The 18,448-nt window shown below is 37.4% G+C and overlaps 1 protein-coding gene across 9 annotated transcripts in view; it reads right to left on the bottom strand.

Annotated features, from left to right (window-relative positions):
• Positions 1–18,448, bottom strand: part of EML4 (EMAP like 4) — a 154,730-nt gene that overhangs the window by 79,347 nt on the left and 56,935 nt on the right. For all 9 annotated transcript variants that reach the window (XM_027555109.1, XM_027555110.1, XM_027555104.1 and 6 more), the window contains exon 2: positions 11,719–11,901. Coding sequence is in view for 6 of the 9 variants with exons in the window: in XM_027555104.1 (XP_027410905.1) it covers positions 11,719–11,901 (183 nt within the window). In the remaining 3 variants the exon portion in view is untranslated. The remainder of the gene's footprint in view (positions 1–11,718; positions 11,902–18,448) is intronic.

Genomic DNA, 18,448 nt, shown 5'->3' with positions numbered 1-18,448 from the left:
TTCTCCTCTTGCCCCTAATCCCTCCCAGTATCAGAGTCTTTTCCAATGAGTCAACTCTTCGCATGAGGTGGCCAAAGTACTGGAATTTCAGCTTCAGCATCAGTCCTTCCAAAGAAATCCCAGGGCTGATCTCCTTCAGAATGGACCGGCTGGATCTCCTTGCAGTCCAAGGGACTCTCAAGAGTCCTCTACAAAACCACAGTTCAAAAGCATCAATTCTTCAGTGCTCAGCCTTCTTCACAGTCCAACTCTCACATCCATACATGACCACAGGAAAAACCATAGCCTTGACTAGACAAACCTTTGTTGGCAAAGTAATGTCTCTGCTTTTGAATATGCTATCTAGGTTGGTCATAACTTTCCTTTCAAGGAGTAAGCATCTTTTAATTTCATGGCTGCAGTCACCATCTGCAGTGATTTTGGAGCCCAGAAAAATGAAGTCTGACACTGTTTCCACTGTTTCCCCATCTATTTCCCATGAAGTGATGGGACCAGATGCCATGATCTTCGTTTCCTGAATGTTGAGCTTTAAGCCAACTTTTTCACTCTCCACTTTCACTTTCATCAAGAGGCTTTTGAGTTCCTCTTCACTTTCTGCCATAAGGGTGGTGTCATCTGCATATCTGAGGTTATTGAGATTTCTCCTGGCAATCTTGATTCCAGCTTGTGTTTCTTCCAGTCCAGCGTTTCTCATGATGTACTCTGCATAGAAGTTAAATAAACACGGTGACAATATACAGCCTTGACGTACTCCTTTTCCTATTTGGAACCAGTCTGTTGTTCCATGTCCAGTTCTAACTGTTGCTTCCTGACCTGCATACAAATTTCTCAAGAGGCAGGTCAGGTGGTCTGGTATTCCCATCTCTTTCAGAATTTCCCACAGTTGATTGTGATCCACACAGTCAAAGGCTTTGGCATAGTCAATAAAGCAGAAACAGATGTGTTTCTGGAACTCTTTTGCTTTTTCGATGATCCAGCAGATGTTGGCAATTTGATCTCTGGTTCTTCTGCCTTTTCTAAAACCAGCTTGAACATCAGGAAGTTCACGGTTCACATATTGCTGAAGCCTGGCTTGGAGAATTTTGAGCATTACTTTACTAGCGTGTGACATGAGTGCAATTGTGTGGTAGTTTGAGCATTCTTTGGCATTGCCTTTCTTTGGGATTGGAATGAAAACTGACCTTTTCCAGTCCTGTGGCCACTGCTGAGTTTTCCACATTTGCTGGCATATTGAGTGCAGCACTTTCACAGCATCATCTTCCAGGATGGAATTCTATCACCTCCACTAGCTTTGTTCATAGTGATGCTTTCTAAGGCCCACTTGACTTCACATTCCAGGATGTCTGGCTCTAGGTCAGTGATCACACCATCGTGATTATCTGGGTCGTGAAGATCTTTTTTGTACCGTTCTTCTGTGTATTCTTGCCATCTCTTCTTAATATCTTCTGCTTCCGTTAGGTCCATACCATTTCTGTCCTTTATCGAGCCCATCTTTGCATGAAATGTTCCTTTGGTATCTCTGATTTTCTTGAAGAGATCCCTAGTCTTTCCCATTCTGTTGTTTTCCTCTATTTCTTTGCATTGATCGCTGAAGAAGGCTTTCTTATCTCTTCTTGCTATTCTTTGGAACCCTGCATTCAGATGTTTATATCTTTCCTTTTCTCCTTTGCTTTTCACTTCTCTTCTTTTCACAGCTATGTGTAAGGCCTCCCCAGACAGCCATTTTGCTTTTTTGCATTTCTTTTCCATGGGGATGGTCTTGATCCCTGTCTCCTGTACAATGTCACGAACCTCATTCCATATTTCATCAGGTACTCTATCAGATCTAGGCCCTTAAATCTATTTCTCACTTCCACTGTATAATCATAAAGGATTTGATTTAGGTTATACCTGAATGGTCTAGTGGTTTTCCCTACTTTCTTCAATTTAAGTCTGAATTTGGCAATAAGGAGTTCATGGTCTGAGCCAAAGTCTAAAAACATTAAAAACTCTAATGAAGTTCAAATAACTGAGTTTTCTATTATTTGCACTCACTGTGTCCTATTTAAGATATCTTTGCCAAACGAAAAGACATCTTTGCCAAACCAAGGACACTAAGATTTGCTCCTACTCTGTATTTTTTTAATGGAAGTTTTAATGGCTTTAGTCCTCACACTGAGGTCTATGATCCATTTTTACTTAAACCATTTATAACAACCTGTAACTCTAGCTGGAACTCTTACTTGTTGTATGATTCTTATCTGTATCACCATGCTTAGCATTCTGCTTGAATCCTAGAGAACACTTACTATCTAAGCGACTAAATGAATGCATTCTTCACCAGTACTGCCTCAAACTTCTCTTCTGGATTATGATTAGTTTATCTCTATTCTCCCTTCTGGCACTGTTATGACCTTGTTCTTAAAACATCCTGTACACTGTGTCAGAAATCTTTCTAAAACATGCTATGTGTCTTTGAATTGAACATGCCATCAACTGTAATATATACCATTATCATGAACAGCACCAGAAAGAAGTGTTGCTTATAAGAACTGTAAGACACAATCAACAGTAAGATACACTGCAATTCCAGAGATGTTAAAACGCAAGAAACACAGCCATCTTAGAATTAATGGATTAGTGTAAATCTACCTGTCGTTACTTAATTTAAAATCCTTTAACGGCTCTCCAGTGTCCTCAGGATAAAAACTAAATTCCTTAGCAAGGCATAAGAAAATCTTTCACTATGGGCTCTCTTCACCAGTTGAAGCTCATTTTTGACACTCCCAACTTTCACACCTCATACTTCTGTTTATTTTAAACTTTCAAACTAAGTACTTTTTACTCCTCTGCACTTTGCTCCTGGATGGTCCTTCTCTCTGTAATACACTAGTCACCTCTGCTTGCCTACATTAACATATATTCATTATCCATTTACCCATTAAATATTTACTCAAGGACTATTATTATCCTAGCTTTGTGTTTACAAGAGAATATAAGGGAGCCACGAGCATCAGGGAATTAAAATCTTGCAAGAAAATCACACTAGCACTGAAAACATAAAGTAAGTACAGCAACAAAATGAAATGAACAGAGTATCATACAAGTACAGAGAAAAGACACACAATTCTGTAAGGATGATTAGAGACAAAGAGCCCAAGAAGGGCTTCCTAGAAAAAATGCAGAACAGCCTTAAAGAATAAGTAAGAGGTAGCCAGGTAAATGGAGAAGGCAATGGCACCCCACTCCAGTACTCTTGCCTGGAAAATCCCATGGATGGAGGAGCCTGGTAGGCTGCAGTCCATGGGGTCGCTGAGGGTCTGACACGACTGAGCGACTTCACTTTCACTTTTCACTTTCATGCATTGGAGAAGGAAATGGCAACCCACTCCAGTGTTCTTGCCTGGAGAATCCCAGGGACGGGGGAGCCTGGTGGGCTGCCGTCTCTGGGGTCGCACAGAGTTGGACACGACTGAAGCAACGCAGCAGCAGCAGCATAAATGGAAAGGAAAAGGAAGTTGTAAGAAATATTTAGGTCTTAAAAGATAATGATTTCAGCTTGGGGACATTTTACATTTATGAATTCTGAGGGACATAGAAGCAGAACAATCTAGTAATTCTTAACTGCTCAAGTCTAGAATATAGATTAACAATTTGGGAACTGGTACCAGTAGGTGGATGTTAGGCTCATAAAGGAAGATGAATGCTGATGTCACCTTCTGCAAGGAATCTTCGACTCCAGTTTCAGTTAGGTGCTCCCAGTTCAGTCAGCTCAGTCGTGTCCGACTCTTTGCCACCCCATGCATCGCAGCACACCAGGCCTCCCTGTCCATCATCAACTCCTGGAGTTCACTCAGACTCACATCCATCGAGTCAGTGATGCCATCCAGCCATCTCATCCTCTGTCGTCCCCTTCTCCTCCTGCCCCCAATCCCTCCCAGCATCAGGGTCTTTTCCAGTGAGTCAACTCTTCACATGAGGTAGCCAAAGGAGTTTCAGCCTCAGCATCAGGTGCTCCCAACAATACCCTAAATTTACCTTTTTAATATCAATTATTGTATAGTTTTCATAATTATTGACTTAGCTATCTTCTCACTTTACCTAAGGCCCCGTGGAAGCGAAGTCAGTGCCTTTTTTATTTCTTCAGTCTCCAGCACCTAAAATAGTGATTGGTGCATTGAAAAGATGAAGGAAAGAGATACAATACAGTAAATGGTATAGAAGAGTATTAATATTAATTATCAAGCACTTGCTAAATATTGTTATCCTAAGTGTTTTATAATTATTATGTCCTTTAATCTTCACTATAATCCTAAAAAGGATATACTATTATCATTCAAGTTTTGTTGATGAAATAACCGAGGCCTAGAGACATTATTAACTTGCTCAAGATTATATTAGAGAATGAAATCAAGATATGAGTCCAGGGAGAAGTAATGGTTAGGTAATAAGTGGAAAGAAGTAACTCTATTTTATGGAGAGTGACATTTTCAGCTATGTCAGGATAACAGATAGGAATTCACCAGACGGGAGTAGGGGAAAAGAAAATTCTAAGCAGAGAATAGTACTAAATCATCAAGGTCCCCAGACACTTACATTAAGTAGCAAGAAGAGACCAAAAGATTTTTGTGGTCACTGTCCATCCTACAGTTTAATTCCAAGTAACTCTTAATGCCAGGAATCCTCAGTATTTGGATAAAAGAGTGAATGATCTCCCATAGTAGAAGCAATGAGTTATGTAAAGCAGAGGCAAAAAACAAAAAGAACTGTGAGTGGAGGCTTGTTTTTTGCCTGAGAAGTCTAAAATGTATTCTTTAAAATTTAGAATATTAGGAACCTAACTGGAAGAAAGGAGTATAAAAATGATTTCAGTTACACAAATGTATGACTAAAATGCATCATCAGCTACACACACACACACGTATGTTTAAAAAAAAAAATATATATATATATATACACACACACACCACCCCCTTCCCCCAAGGCCTGGACATTATAAAGTCTGAGCCACAAGCCTCTCAAAGATTAGCCTGCAAGACTGGAAGACTGGAAGCAACAGTGACCTCTAGTAACCAAAGGTACAAAAGTAGTCCTATTTCTGAGCAGAAATCCAGTTCAAATAAGAGAAATTAGGCTAAAAGCCTGTAAACCAAGAAGGTACTAATTCAGTTTTAATTACAATTTCAGTTTTAACCATCATAAGGCCAGGGTTGAAGGACAATGAATAAATTTTATACTTTATTTTACTTTATTGTGACATAAGGATGCTAATCATCATTGTTTATATTTCTTGATACAAACCTAAGCAGATGATCTGTCTGAGGTTTTAGCCTACCAGTTCCTAAATACTAATGAATTTCACTGAACGCTACACTCACACAGTAAACTTATAACTAGGGACTGTTGTAAGTGTTGCAAATCTGAAATGCATCTTGCTACCCTCATCTGTAACATCCTCTTATTCTTGCATCTATCCCAATCCCTCCATCCAAAGACTAACTTATAAAATAACTTCCTACTCTATAGCTTTCTTCTTCCTGCATTTATTTTAACAAGCATTTATTGAGTCACCCCTAGCCTAGTTATGTAAGAAACTGTCCCTGCCTCCAAATAGTTTATAATCTCGCAGGAGCAACAAGTATATATATACACCAACAGAACCACATAATAAAATTTTAAACAACTCCAAAAAGAGACCAAAACAGATCATTTTCAGGAATTCATTTGAGGCCCTAAAGGATGAGAAAATTTTTGATGAGGAGAAGGGTAAAGACGGTCTATGATGAAACTTTTAGTTCACGCTCACCTCTTCCACTCTCTTCACATTTTCAAGCTCCCTGCCACCTTTTTCAACTGGTTAATTAAACTTTGCTTCATTCTTTAAAAAGATTGAGGACTACATGTACTTTAACAAATTTTATCTCTTCCATTTGGAATTTTATCTGTACTTTTCTCCTTTTCTCTTGTCTCACAGGAAGGTGTACTTTAGTCTTAACTCTTGGCCATTAATTTTTTAAAGGGTGTTCTGAGTAGAAATGACCAAAGAGTATTTGACTCTCATGGAGAAATGGAGTTCTGTAAATGGTAATTGCTGCCTTGTCTGAGGCAATATCCACTCATTTATTTTCACATACAAAGAGCAGCTTAGAAGTCTTTGATGTGTTGTCAAAATAAGATACTCTCCCATCCCCTACCACAATTTTGAATCATTTTAGCTCAAGGGCCCCACCAAGGAAATTCACTCCTCCTAACCTGATTAAAGGAATTTACTTATTAACAACATTATCAGCAAACTCGTAACCATCTCTGTCTTCTCCCAAATGTTATTTACAGTAAAAGCCAAATGATACAGATCTGTGCCTGTATACTATCCTAGATTCTGCATAATTAGGAATGCTTTTTTTAGAAAACTGACATCCTCTAAATTTCAATTTTGCCTCTGCGTTCTCTCATTTCTCAAGCAGCAGTCATAATGCTTGATTTTTCTGATTTACCAGCAGTTTCCTGGTTTAAAATGAAGGTTTCCCACCTTTAGATAATTTGACTCATGAGCTTCTATACCATTGTGTACTAACAGCTTGTCTTCACATATTGCCACTGGGCTATATTCTCAAATTACATTCATTTGGTCACCCCAAGAGGTCTTAATGGGTTTCCCAGGCACCAGCTGTGACATAATTTGTCTTCCTGGCAGTTAAAACTGCCAGAGTGTTCCCTGGGCCTTCCCTTTTGCTCCAAAGTACAGGTAATTTTTTTTTTTTTTTGGCAAGGATTCAGTTGCAACTGGTGTATATATTATGAACATATGTCGTCAAAAGGAAAGAATTCTCCAACAGAAGAGAAGGTATATGAGAAATTTAAATGACTGGCCACTTTAAAAACTATTGGGAAAACTTTCTACCTCAGTTAAGTGTCTGACATAATATGTTAAAGAAAAAATGAGGTTTAGCTTTTAATACTGCTGGCATAGTGGAGAGGACAAACTAAAAGAACAGGACTAAAAAGACTAAAATGACCAGTTAGGTGTGTTTCTGATTCTGGCATTAACTGAATGGCAATACTACTATGAAGTGGCAGACAATGTCATTAAACCATTAGCATACACATTTAGTTTTAGCCATACCTGCAGCCAAGTCATGTTTCCATATCACCACCATCTAGCAAAAGCATGTAATAGCTGTCTTCAATAATAAGGAAGTTGACCTATACTTCTGATCATAACTTCATAAAATCTTATTACCTACTTATCTCTTGCAGTTTACTCTTACCTCTAAAGAAAAGTCCTCTAGAAGTTCTAAATATCTTAAGAAGATGGTAATGATTACTGCCCTGCAGTAATTTGTGTGAAAGTGAATACTACAAATCCTCATTTTGCAAGGGACTAAAAAATTTCATGTGTAAAGCTGTACTATAGTATCAGGAATGATTTCACTATTTTTTTTAAATTGAGGTATAATTCACATATAACATTAATTTCAAATCATTTACTTTTAAATTGAAAGAAAAAATACGAAATCCCTGCAAAATAATTTCACTGCTTTTTCAAAATTTTTTCTAAAACTTTTTTGCATTTGTTAGAAAACACTTTAAGTGTTTATTCCAAATATTTATAGCATTAATATATTAATTGTTTTATGTCAAAACTGATAGTTGATCTTTTTAAGGTTATATACAAATGACAACAGCAAAATTCACTTAACATTTGTCAATTACTTTCTATACTATAATACATATAAATTTCAAGATAAAGTTGCTCAGAATTGCAAATAAAATTAACAAAACTTTATGTATTTCTCTTGATGTTTTAGTATCAATATTAGAAAACAAATGGTCAGGCAAATTTTTTCACTAATGGGAAACAGTAATAAATTCTTAATTATGCTCATTTCTTAATTAGTATTTCCCCAAATTATTATATAATCAATCCTCCCCCATTATTCTATTTTACAGCCAGCAATTCAAAGTCTGTGTCTAAGGTAACAAAGTAACTTAAAGAATATTCACTAGTGGACCCCATTTCAAAAAGTGAACCATATCAGCATATTATAAGAATGGCAGTCAAAGTAAACTTAAGACATAGAATTAATGGAAAGGAACTTATTATCTAACTAATAGTTATTAATAAGAATTAATAATCAGTACTATGTGGAAGGAAAAGTTCCAATGTAGAAACTGCAGATGGTTCCAGAACTGGATAAATCTCCACTGAAGAGCCTGTAACAAAGCTGATCCTAAACTCACTTTAGATATAAAGAAATAATGAAGGACAGTTAAAAAAAGACAGTTTACAAAAATATATTCCTGGGGATAGGGACTACAGCTATTGTATTTGTATTTCATGAAACTGAAATAAGTAGATGCTAAATAACTTATGTATCATATAAAGTATCATCTACACGCCAAATTAAAAAAAGAACAGTCTTTAAATTTCTCTATAAATTTTTCTTTACTAAAATACCTTAGTAAATCAATAATGGGAGAAAACACTTTTAATTTTTCCTCAAAACAAGATTAAAATCTATTATTGTTTTAGCATAATAAAATTTTTTAAAGATTGTAGGCTAATACAAACTATATAAAATAAGTTTTTAAAAATGCTGTGGGTAATGACCAAATACTATGTCACTTTCTCTTACAGGATTTAATACAGAGCCAGAAGCTGAGGATACACATATCCAGTATAGCAGAGAAACTTGTTCTTCTCTCATTATGCACAGTTTTACCTTTCCTGTAAATTAATATTCCAGAATCCTCTTACAAAAATCAATTTATAACCAAATAAATTTTTTCCCCTGGCATGATCTTGACAGTCCTCAAACGTGGTTCTCAAAAAATAAAAAACCCACTTCTAACAACCAGAGTGGCTTCAATCAAGTCTTTTGTCAAACATGGGCCCCTTATCCCACACCACTGACATATTTATCTAATGGTGGTTAGTAAGACAAATGTATTAATGGCATGCTATCTAACTCTCTACTATTAACACCAAGCCCCGGAGTGCTGGAGGGTGGGACGTGTAAGAATGTAAATCAGAAAACCAGGCAGAATGAATGCCTCTCCCCTGAAGTTTCACACCAGGGTCCCTGAGCACTTCTTTCTGTAGCCTTCCATTCTCTACTCTCTAACCATTCCTAACATTTACTCCCTTTTTTCAGTCCATCACCCAGAAGCTGTCTTAGTTTCTTAAAGGACTTCACGAGAAGGAAATGGCAACCCACTCCAATATTCTTGCCTGGAAAACCCCATGGACAGAGGAGCCTGGTGGGTTCCAGTCCAGAGCTGAGCAACTATCTCCTGAGGAGAAAGTAATAAGGGATGAAACTTCCAGCACTGACAACTGTGAACATACATCAATCTCCACTGAATTTTATCTCTTCCCAGTTTATCTCAGCAGTAGTCTCTACTCCATCTAACACTAACAGCTCTTCATCTGCCTTTAACATCCCTTCTCAAACTCCCAGGAAACCTGCCACAATTACCACTACCCCTCCCCCACCAATATCATCTTCCTCTCTGCTGCCTTTCTGGTCTCAACATATTTTTCTGCTCAAGTCTATAACATCTTAAAAAATTAAAATTAAAACTGGCCTTTGATTTAGCATCCTTCTAGTAAGTACCATCTTCCCTTCTCAGGCAAATTTTTTTGAAAAGAGTAGCTGGCTATAGCTGCAGCTCTTGATTCCACAATTCTCTTCAATTCTTGTTTCTCAAACAGTGCAATTAGATTTGTAATACTATCACTCTATTAAAATTTCTTTTGGAGAGGTTTTCTAACATTCTCAGAAATATCAAATCCAATGGTCACCTCTCAATCCTTGCTTTACTTGACCTCTTTGTAGCAGCTGGCAACATGAATCACTCTCTCTTTGCTATGCTGAAAATACTGGAGCTCCCCAAAAAAATACCCTGAGCTACTTTCTTTTTTACATCCTCTTTCTATGACTTCAACATAGAAATGTTCATCCATAAGCTGAACATTCCCAAATTTTTATTGCTAGCCAAGACTAGCATGAACACTATCAATATGTATCTATCTATATACCATGTGTCGGAGAATGCAATGGCACCCCACTCCAGTACTTTTGCCTAGAAAATCCCGTGGACAGAGGAACCTGGTGGGCTGCAGTCCATGGGGTCGCTAGAGTCGGACAGGACTGAGCGATTTCACTTTCACTTTCATGCATTGGAGAAGGAAATGGCAACCCACTCCAGTGTTCTTGCCTGGAGAATCCCAGGGACAGGGGAGCCTGGTGGGCTGCCGTCTATGGGGTCGCACAGAGTCGGACACGACTGAAGCACCTTAGCAGCAGCATACACCATGTGTACCTCAAATTCAACATTCAGAAACTGAATTCATAATCTTCCTTCCAAATCTGCTCCTCACATTCTAGTTAACTATCTAATCACTTACTAAAGATCTAGGAGTTATGTAAGACTCTCTGTTTAATCATCTGCATTGACATATTACAGTAGAGATAAGGTGATGAATCTTCTTTTTCTGTTGCCAAATGGGGATAATTATGCCTATGTCTGTTAGGGGAAGCACACTGACTGAAAATGCCCACCCTGGCCAGGCACACCATTTGCATGAGTTGTTTTACCACAGGTGGTCTTGGTAAGAAACACGGAACTAATAAGCCACCACCAACGGGGAGAGTTCAGGAAAGGTTAAAAAGTGACACCGCACGTCCAACTACCTCCCAGAATCCTTCTCTGCGGCATCCATCTTGGCTGAACAAGGCATGCACCACCAGGAAGGACTCAGAGTCAAATGACTGGCTAAAGACAACCCGGAACTAATCCCATCACCATAAAACCCAAGACTGTGAGCCATGTGGTAGAGCAGTTCTTCTGGGTTCCCTTACACTACTGTTCTCGGCTAGAGTGCCCTTTCCCAATAAAATCTCTTGCTTTGTCAGCATGTGGCTCTCCTCAGACAATTCATTTCTCAATGTTAGAAAAGAGCCCACTTTCGGGCCCTGGAAGGGCTCCCCCTTCTTGCAACATGTCCATCTACTCTACCAAGAAGTCAGTGAGACATATGAAATGATGTGTTTGATTGTTCGATTATGTGAAATAATTTAAAATTCCTTCTGGGTGGCTGGAAGAAGAGAAAGGGCACACGACATCTGCTCCAAACTCAGAGCAACAAGGTCCTGATAACTGTTTATTTCAACCTCTGAAAATTCCCAAAGTCTGGAAGTTGAAGTTTCCATTGAACTGGGGTTGGCAATAAATTTCAGAGTTTAAATTAAATTCTTCAAGACTTTGCTGACTAATGACCACAGAAGGCTTAGCATGAAGCCAAATCAACTATAATGGTGTAAATCATTTCTGTAATGATAAGAGGGTTCATTTTAATAGGATGAGTGTCTATCTGCTATATTCAGCATACAATGTGAAGTCTACGGGAAACAGATGATTCTGTTTGTGCTCTAAGTAAATTTGTTATGCAATTGAAAGACACTAAATTCACACAAACACTATGATACAAAAGCCAGTAAGTACTATTAGTGGCATTACACAAAAATTCCCAATTTAAAATATACTTTCAGAATTTCTTGGGAATAAAGAAAAAGGAAATGGAAAAAAAACTCTAGTCATATGTAACCCCAAAGAGAAACTATAGTTTTATATTCCCAATCTTAATGTCATTGATAAAATACATTTAATACATTATTTCAAAGAAAATGGTGTGAAAAGCAAAATTCTCCCTACTTTACAACACACTTAAATTACCTTTACTTGGGACTGATTTTTTCACCGAGGCTACATGATCTTCAGAGATGGCAAGACGCCTCAAAACATCAGCCAAAGCTGCCTTTAGCACTGTGATTTCATCTTCTTGCTGTTGAACTCGTAACTCAAGGGCTGAGAGGCGATCCTGAACATCAGAAGTACTTGCAGCGGAAATACTATCATCTATAAAAATAAGAAAATACAGAATATTTGTTAAAGTAAACTGCTTATGAAACAATTTAATGACATATAAGAAAATGTATACCAGATAATTCTTATAAAAGATGAGAAAAACTGAAAATCATTTTTACACAGATTAACTTCTGTAAAGATTTTCATAGCTACTTGAACTAATTTAAATCAAAAAAGCTAACATAGCTGACGTGTAATTAAAACTATGAAAATTTTCTCATGGTCAAGTTTTTTGTTTATTATACCATCGACCTTAATAACTTTTCCACCAAAATGTTCCCTAAATATACCACTTTGTAGACATCTGGAAACTTGCATAACTGCAAACTATTCAAAGCATCCTTCTTACTTATTATATCATTATCATAATTATCTATGAAAATAAGGAGTTCAAATCACTTCAGTTTTGCTTTTTGTATCAAACTGGGAACCTCTCACCTTCAGCATCAATGACCAGAAAGCATTCTTTACTTCTGTCTTTATTATTATACTCCCAACCTCCTCCCCCAAGCACTGCTACATAATTAGTAACATACTTTTTGCTGCTCTTTCCAATGCCTCAAAGTCTCTTAAAAAAAAAAAAAAAGGTATAGTTTCTATAAAGCACATAGCTAATATCTCCCTTAGGTATGTAACAACAACAACAAAAATAATGTTCAGGTGTAATACAACAATTACAAACTACTTCCAGAGCTGTGTACCTTTAGAGTACACTACTTGTTGGTTCAATCTGAATCCAAATGTATAAAAGATCAATTGCTAATGGCTAATTCACTATAACCAGAAAAATTCATGGAAGAAATGAGGTTCTCACAGCTGACCGGTTTGACCTGGGTGATATATACTGGGTGGGCCACTCTCTAGTTGCAGCACATGCTAAGTCACAGTGTGCCATTTTTCTCATACTGAGATAATGTGCCAGACATCTTAGGCAGACAATTTAACTCAAAGTCTGAGTTAAAAACAGCAACAACGGGGGCTTCCCTGGTGGCTCAGTGACAAAGAATCCACCTACCAGTGTAGGAGACACTGGTTCAAGTCCTGATCCAGGAAGACCCCACATGCCGTGGAGGAACTAAGCCTTTGTGCCACAACTACTGAGCCTGTGGTCTACAGCCCATGAGCCACAACTACTGAAGTCCGTGTGCCCTACAGCCTGTGCTCTGCAACAAGAGAAGCCACCACAATGAGAAGCCTGCACACAACCAGAGAACAGCCCTCACTCGCCACAACTAGAGAAAAGTCCGTGCAGCAACAAAGACCCAGCCCAGCCATATATTAACTAAAAAAACAGCAACAACAACAAAACCGTCAGCATTTAAAAACCAAAGTTATCACCATTTATTAGAGAGTAGCAAACGCACTCATTTAAGATCGTATGTGCCTACAGACATCTCAGGCATACATATGTACTCTCTTCTGTCTTTAGAGGTATTTCAATGACAATCTTTGAGAAGTACTGCAATGAAAGGAAAAGTTGGGTTTTATCTTCAATTTAGACTTTGAATTCTAGTTCCATAATTAATAAGTTGTGTAATCTTAGGCAAGTTATTTTATCTCTTTGAGTCTCAGTTTGTCTTTAAATGATTGTTTTGCGGAAGGTATCCAGGACGTGTCTGACATTCAATAAATGTTTAACATACAACAGCAAAGTGCAAAAGGTAAAATTTGAGAGCTTTAGGCCCATGTATTACATAAAAGGCAGATCTGTCAAACTGTGAGAGGCTTAAGGAAAGAAAAATTCAGCTTCTCATTTTAGAAATGTTTATATTTGAAGTCTTTTTCATTTCCAGAGTGGTCTAGATGAATTCTAGGCTTCCCAGGTGCTCAGTGGTAAAGACCCCGCCTGCTAATACAAGAGACATGGGTTTGATCTCCGGGTCAGGAGGATTCCCCTGGAGTAGGAAATGGCAATCTACTCCAGTATTCTTGCCTGGAAAATTCCATGGACAGAGGAGTCTGGCGGGGTACAGTCCATGGGGTTGCAAAGAGTCAGACATGACTGAGCATGCACGCTACACACTAGCTGTATTCTAACTGATCCATCCTCTATGTGTCACACCAGGGTTAGTGTTATATTAACATTCGGCTGTCTAGAACACTTTCCTATTTTCCTTCTTCTGGCAGGAGAAAAACAGCTTTTTTGCAGAACTCTACTGGTTTTGAGGTTCCATTAGGGCTGTGGATCTATGATGCCTCATTTTCTCCTCTAACACCCTGCACTACTACTAAGGTAATGTATATGAAGTGGCTTTTTTTGATGGTTAAAATATGTCTATTGGTAATTTCATAAGGTTCAAATACTACCATAGAAATGGTTATGGGTATGGGTTAGGCCAAAAGGAGTCCTCCCAAATTTGAAAGAGAGAGAGAGCGGAGAGAGGGAGGGAGGGGGGGAGGTATAGCCCATCGTTCTTGGTTTGTCAACTGTAAGGACATACAGATCTAGGGCTGTCTATGATAAAGAGTCTTGTCTGCCCTAAGTTCCAGTTCTAGTCTCTGAAGCCTGGACCATCAATTCTGAGAGTTACTCTAATATTTCTTTCAGCTACCTATCTAACCTGACAAAGTCTCTTTCAACAAGCCACCACCTATAAGCCAAAAGTCCTAATTAAGTCAGAAATGATACAGATACGCCTTTCTAAACTTTTCTCAAATTACAGAAGATGGGTTATGTATCAAAGTTATAATCACAGGTAAAATATTTATGTGCTTTTATAAACACATAATCTTCTTAATTCTTTTGGGAAGGCAGCAAAGCCTAGTGGAACGATTACCAGACTATAATGCCAAAGGTATAGTCTTGGGTTTTAGTACCGACATGGTAACTAGGTTTTACTTTTGGTAAATTACTTAACTTTTATAGATTTTGATTAAAAAAAAAATGACTAAGGTTTTTATTTTGTGAAACTTGGACAGTCACATGAACGGTGGTTCAGCTTGTAAAAATCCTACCACGACCTGCTAGATACTGTGATAAGACACAGGACAATTTTTCAAAGGGCATTACAAGCATAATGTTAACTATTAACAACGTCCTGGATTTATACAGGACCTTTCATATTTATTACCTCCTCTCCCTCCTCGATCTATCTGTATTTTATACTTGAGGAAACAGCTTGAGAAATAGCTTGCCCAAGGTCACCAAACTAGTCTTGATATATGAGATTCAAACAGAGGACTTGACTCACAGTTTTAAGTGCACTTTACTTTCATGTTGCATTTTAATAATCACAGGAGAATCGAATAAATACGTTCTTTCACAAAGCCAAACAGGGTTTAAACTATGAAGTGATATAAACAGATTTCTGTTCTAAAAAGGTTATTCTGGCTGCCGTGAGAGAACGGACTGGAAAAGGATAAGGGTAAACATATGGAGACCAAGCATGAGGCTAATGCAGTAACCCGTGTGAAAGGTGAAGGTGGTCTAGGCTAGGGGTAAGGTGTTCATGCATCTCGATTTGCCCAGGACAAACATGTCTGCTATCTCAGTAAAAATATTATCATAACACTCCTTCTTTCTCTCTAAAGTTTCCCAGTTTGAATGATCAATTATAGGGTCACTCAAGACAAGGCAGCAGCAGCAACAGAGATACAAAGCTGCATAGAATTGATCTCTGTGGTTCCTTATAGTCCTCAAATCCTGTAACATCTTCCTAATATTTTGCCCTTTTTCACCTTTTTAAGAGCAATAAAAGCTGTGGTTGAACTGTGCATAAATTCTGGTGTTACAATGCCTGAATAAATTTGTTTATGACTTACCAGCTCTGACTGGCTTCTTCATGCAATTTTTTCATGATAGTACTTATTTCTAGTTTGAGATTATTAAATGAAATAATGTACAGCACTGCCGTACACCAAGGGTTCAATAAGTTTCTATTCTGTATGGGCATGTTCTTTACTACACTGTTTTTATTATTGCTACAAAGCTGGAATGATCTAAAATCCCTGGATGGGGTTAATAAGCTATTATAATATATTCACATCATAGAAAGCCATGCAATTAAAAATAGTAAAACAGGTGGACTTCTCTAGTAGCGCAGTGGATAAGAATCCATCTGCCAATGCAGGGGACACGGGTTCGATCCCTGATCCAGGAAGATTCCACATGCCACAGAGCAACGAAGCCCGTGTGCCGCAACTGCTGAGCCCACACGCTGCAATTACTGAAGATCACGCACCTAGAGCCTGTGCTCCGCAACAAGAGAAGCCCCTGCAATGAGAAGCCTGTGCACTGCAACGAGGAGAAGCCCCTGCTTGCTGCAACCAGAGAAAGCCCGCACACAGCAACGAAGACAGTGCATCCAAAAATAAATAAAATGATTTTTCAAATAAATAAATAAATAACATAAAAATAATAAGACAGGATATAAACTAGAAATTTGAAAGCCCCACAAGACAACTCAAGTGGAGTAAACAAATCGGGGAATAACATGTACTGAATAATTTATTGACACACACACACATGCACCAAAACATACTTCTAAAAAGTAAACAAAAAACTTCATATCTACATATGTATATAATGCACAACAGGAAAAATCTAGACGCATACACATCAAACTGGTAATTGGGTTACTTCCGACTAGGAGAATGAGGTAAGGACAGGATAAAGGGAAATTTTTGCTTTTTAGTATTTCTACATTATTTGAATTTCACAGTAACAATGTTATTTAAACTTATATTTAAGCTAAAATATGCTGCTTCTGAAGTTTGATTTTTTAAAGCAAGTTTCCTCTAGGCACAGTATTCCAATTTATAAAGAAACATATTAGAGCATAAGGCAATGAACTTAAATTTGCGCTCACTGATTACAAAAGCTAGAAATGAGACTATCTTAAAGATCAACCATCCCTCTTGCCATTTTATAGATAAGTAACGGACACAACTGAGTGACTGAGCACGCTCGTGCACGTGTGCGCACACACACACAAAGACTATGAAATTAGGAGAGTTACTCCTAGGCACACGGCAAACTGGGGTTAGAGCTTCTTCCTCAGATGACTCCAAAAAACCCATCACTCTTCCTCTTTACATTTTCAAAAGTTTGTTCTTATTTTTTCTTTCAATCTCTAATGTACCACATGCGAATTCACAATGAAATTTTAAAGAATACATCTGTTCAGTAAACAGAATATATCCATTTCCAGAGGCATATTCCACTCACCCTTCTTAATCCAAGTACACTAATTCCTTTTCCTTCAGTAGTCTCCCATTTCTTTGCTCCTTTCGAAGTATTAATAGTTTCTAGCCTTGACGGTTAAAATATGAACTACAAATAAATTCCCAAGGGTTCATAAACTCATTAAGGAAAGAAAGAAAAGAGAAAGAAGGTCCATAAGCCTCTTTTCCATCAGTCTAATGTATTTATTGGCATAAGTTAGTCTTTTTTATTAGAAGTGCGAGGTAAATGTTAATATCCAATATTTCAGTTTTAAAACTACAATGGTTAACTGCTTATTATGCTTTTACTACAGTGAATCATAGTTAACCTGTCTTCTGAATTGTCAAGAAATACGTGTTACCTTTGCCAAGACAAATATATGGTATTCTATTCTAAGTATCTAAAAGTTGGCAAGCCAGCCTCATACCAGAACCAGGCATGCCTATACATTCTAGCATCTTTTGAATGTTAATGATTTTATGTAAATCTTTCTAAAATGGTACACTCAACTTTCCTGTTTTCCTAATAAGGGCATATACTTATAATGTAGCCATTTCTAGATGACTCAGTTTTCACTTAAAATATTACTTTGTGCTGCAAGCACTGTGGTAAAATGATGCCCTAGAAGCTATTATGTTTCTAATTAAATAATTTAAAGTACTACATTTTCAAACTTGTAATCTTTCTTCATACCTTTTCTGCTTCTTTCTTTGCACTTAGTGTTACCTATAATGTATATATAAGCACATACATTATATATATATGATGCTTACAACTGTAACATAGAGGAAGAAAATGGACACAGCTTCAGACCTAATGTTTGTATCACTGGAGTCCCACAGGAAAAGGAGAAAAAGATTCTAGATTAAAAAAAAAAAAACACGTGAAGAAATAATGGCAGAACTTCCCAAGTTAAATGAAAATTCACAAATTCATTAAAATTCAGTATATTGAAGTCCCTCTCCTCGCCACACATGAAAATCAAATCCAAGCAGGTTAAAGAATTAAAGGCACAAATCATAAAAACCTTTAGAAAAATAATAGAGAATATCTTCATATCCTGCAAGTAGAAAGGAGCTTCCTAAAGAAGACAGAGTAAGCGCTATCCATTAAAGTACATACTGAAACTACATTAGCTTTCAAAATGCATGTTCACTAAAAGACACAATAAAGAGAAAAAGCTATTCGCAAATGAGGAAAAGATAGTTCTAACATTTATAAGTGATAAAGGATTAGGATCCTGAAGAAAGAATTCCTACAAATTGATAAGACAAATAATCCTATAGAAAAACTGTTTGCAAAACCCTTGACTAAATACCTCATGGTAAAGGAAACATAAATGGCCAATGGATGCATGAAATGAGGCTCAAGGAC

Source organism: Bos indicus x Bos taurus, chromosome 11, assembly GCF_003369695.1.
Source record: "Bos indicus x Bos taurus breed Angus x Brahman F1 hybrid chromosome 11, Bos_hybrid_MaternalHap_v2.0, whole genome shotgun sequence".
NCBI classification, from domain to species: domain Eukaryota; kingdom Metazoa; phylum Chordata; class Mammalia; order Artiodactyla; family Bovidae; genus Bos; species Bos indicus x Bos taurus.
The sequence above is the reverse complement of the archived record's forward strand: the minus strand, read 5'-3'. Positions and strand labels throughout refer to the sequence as shown.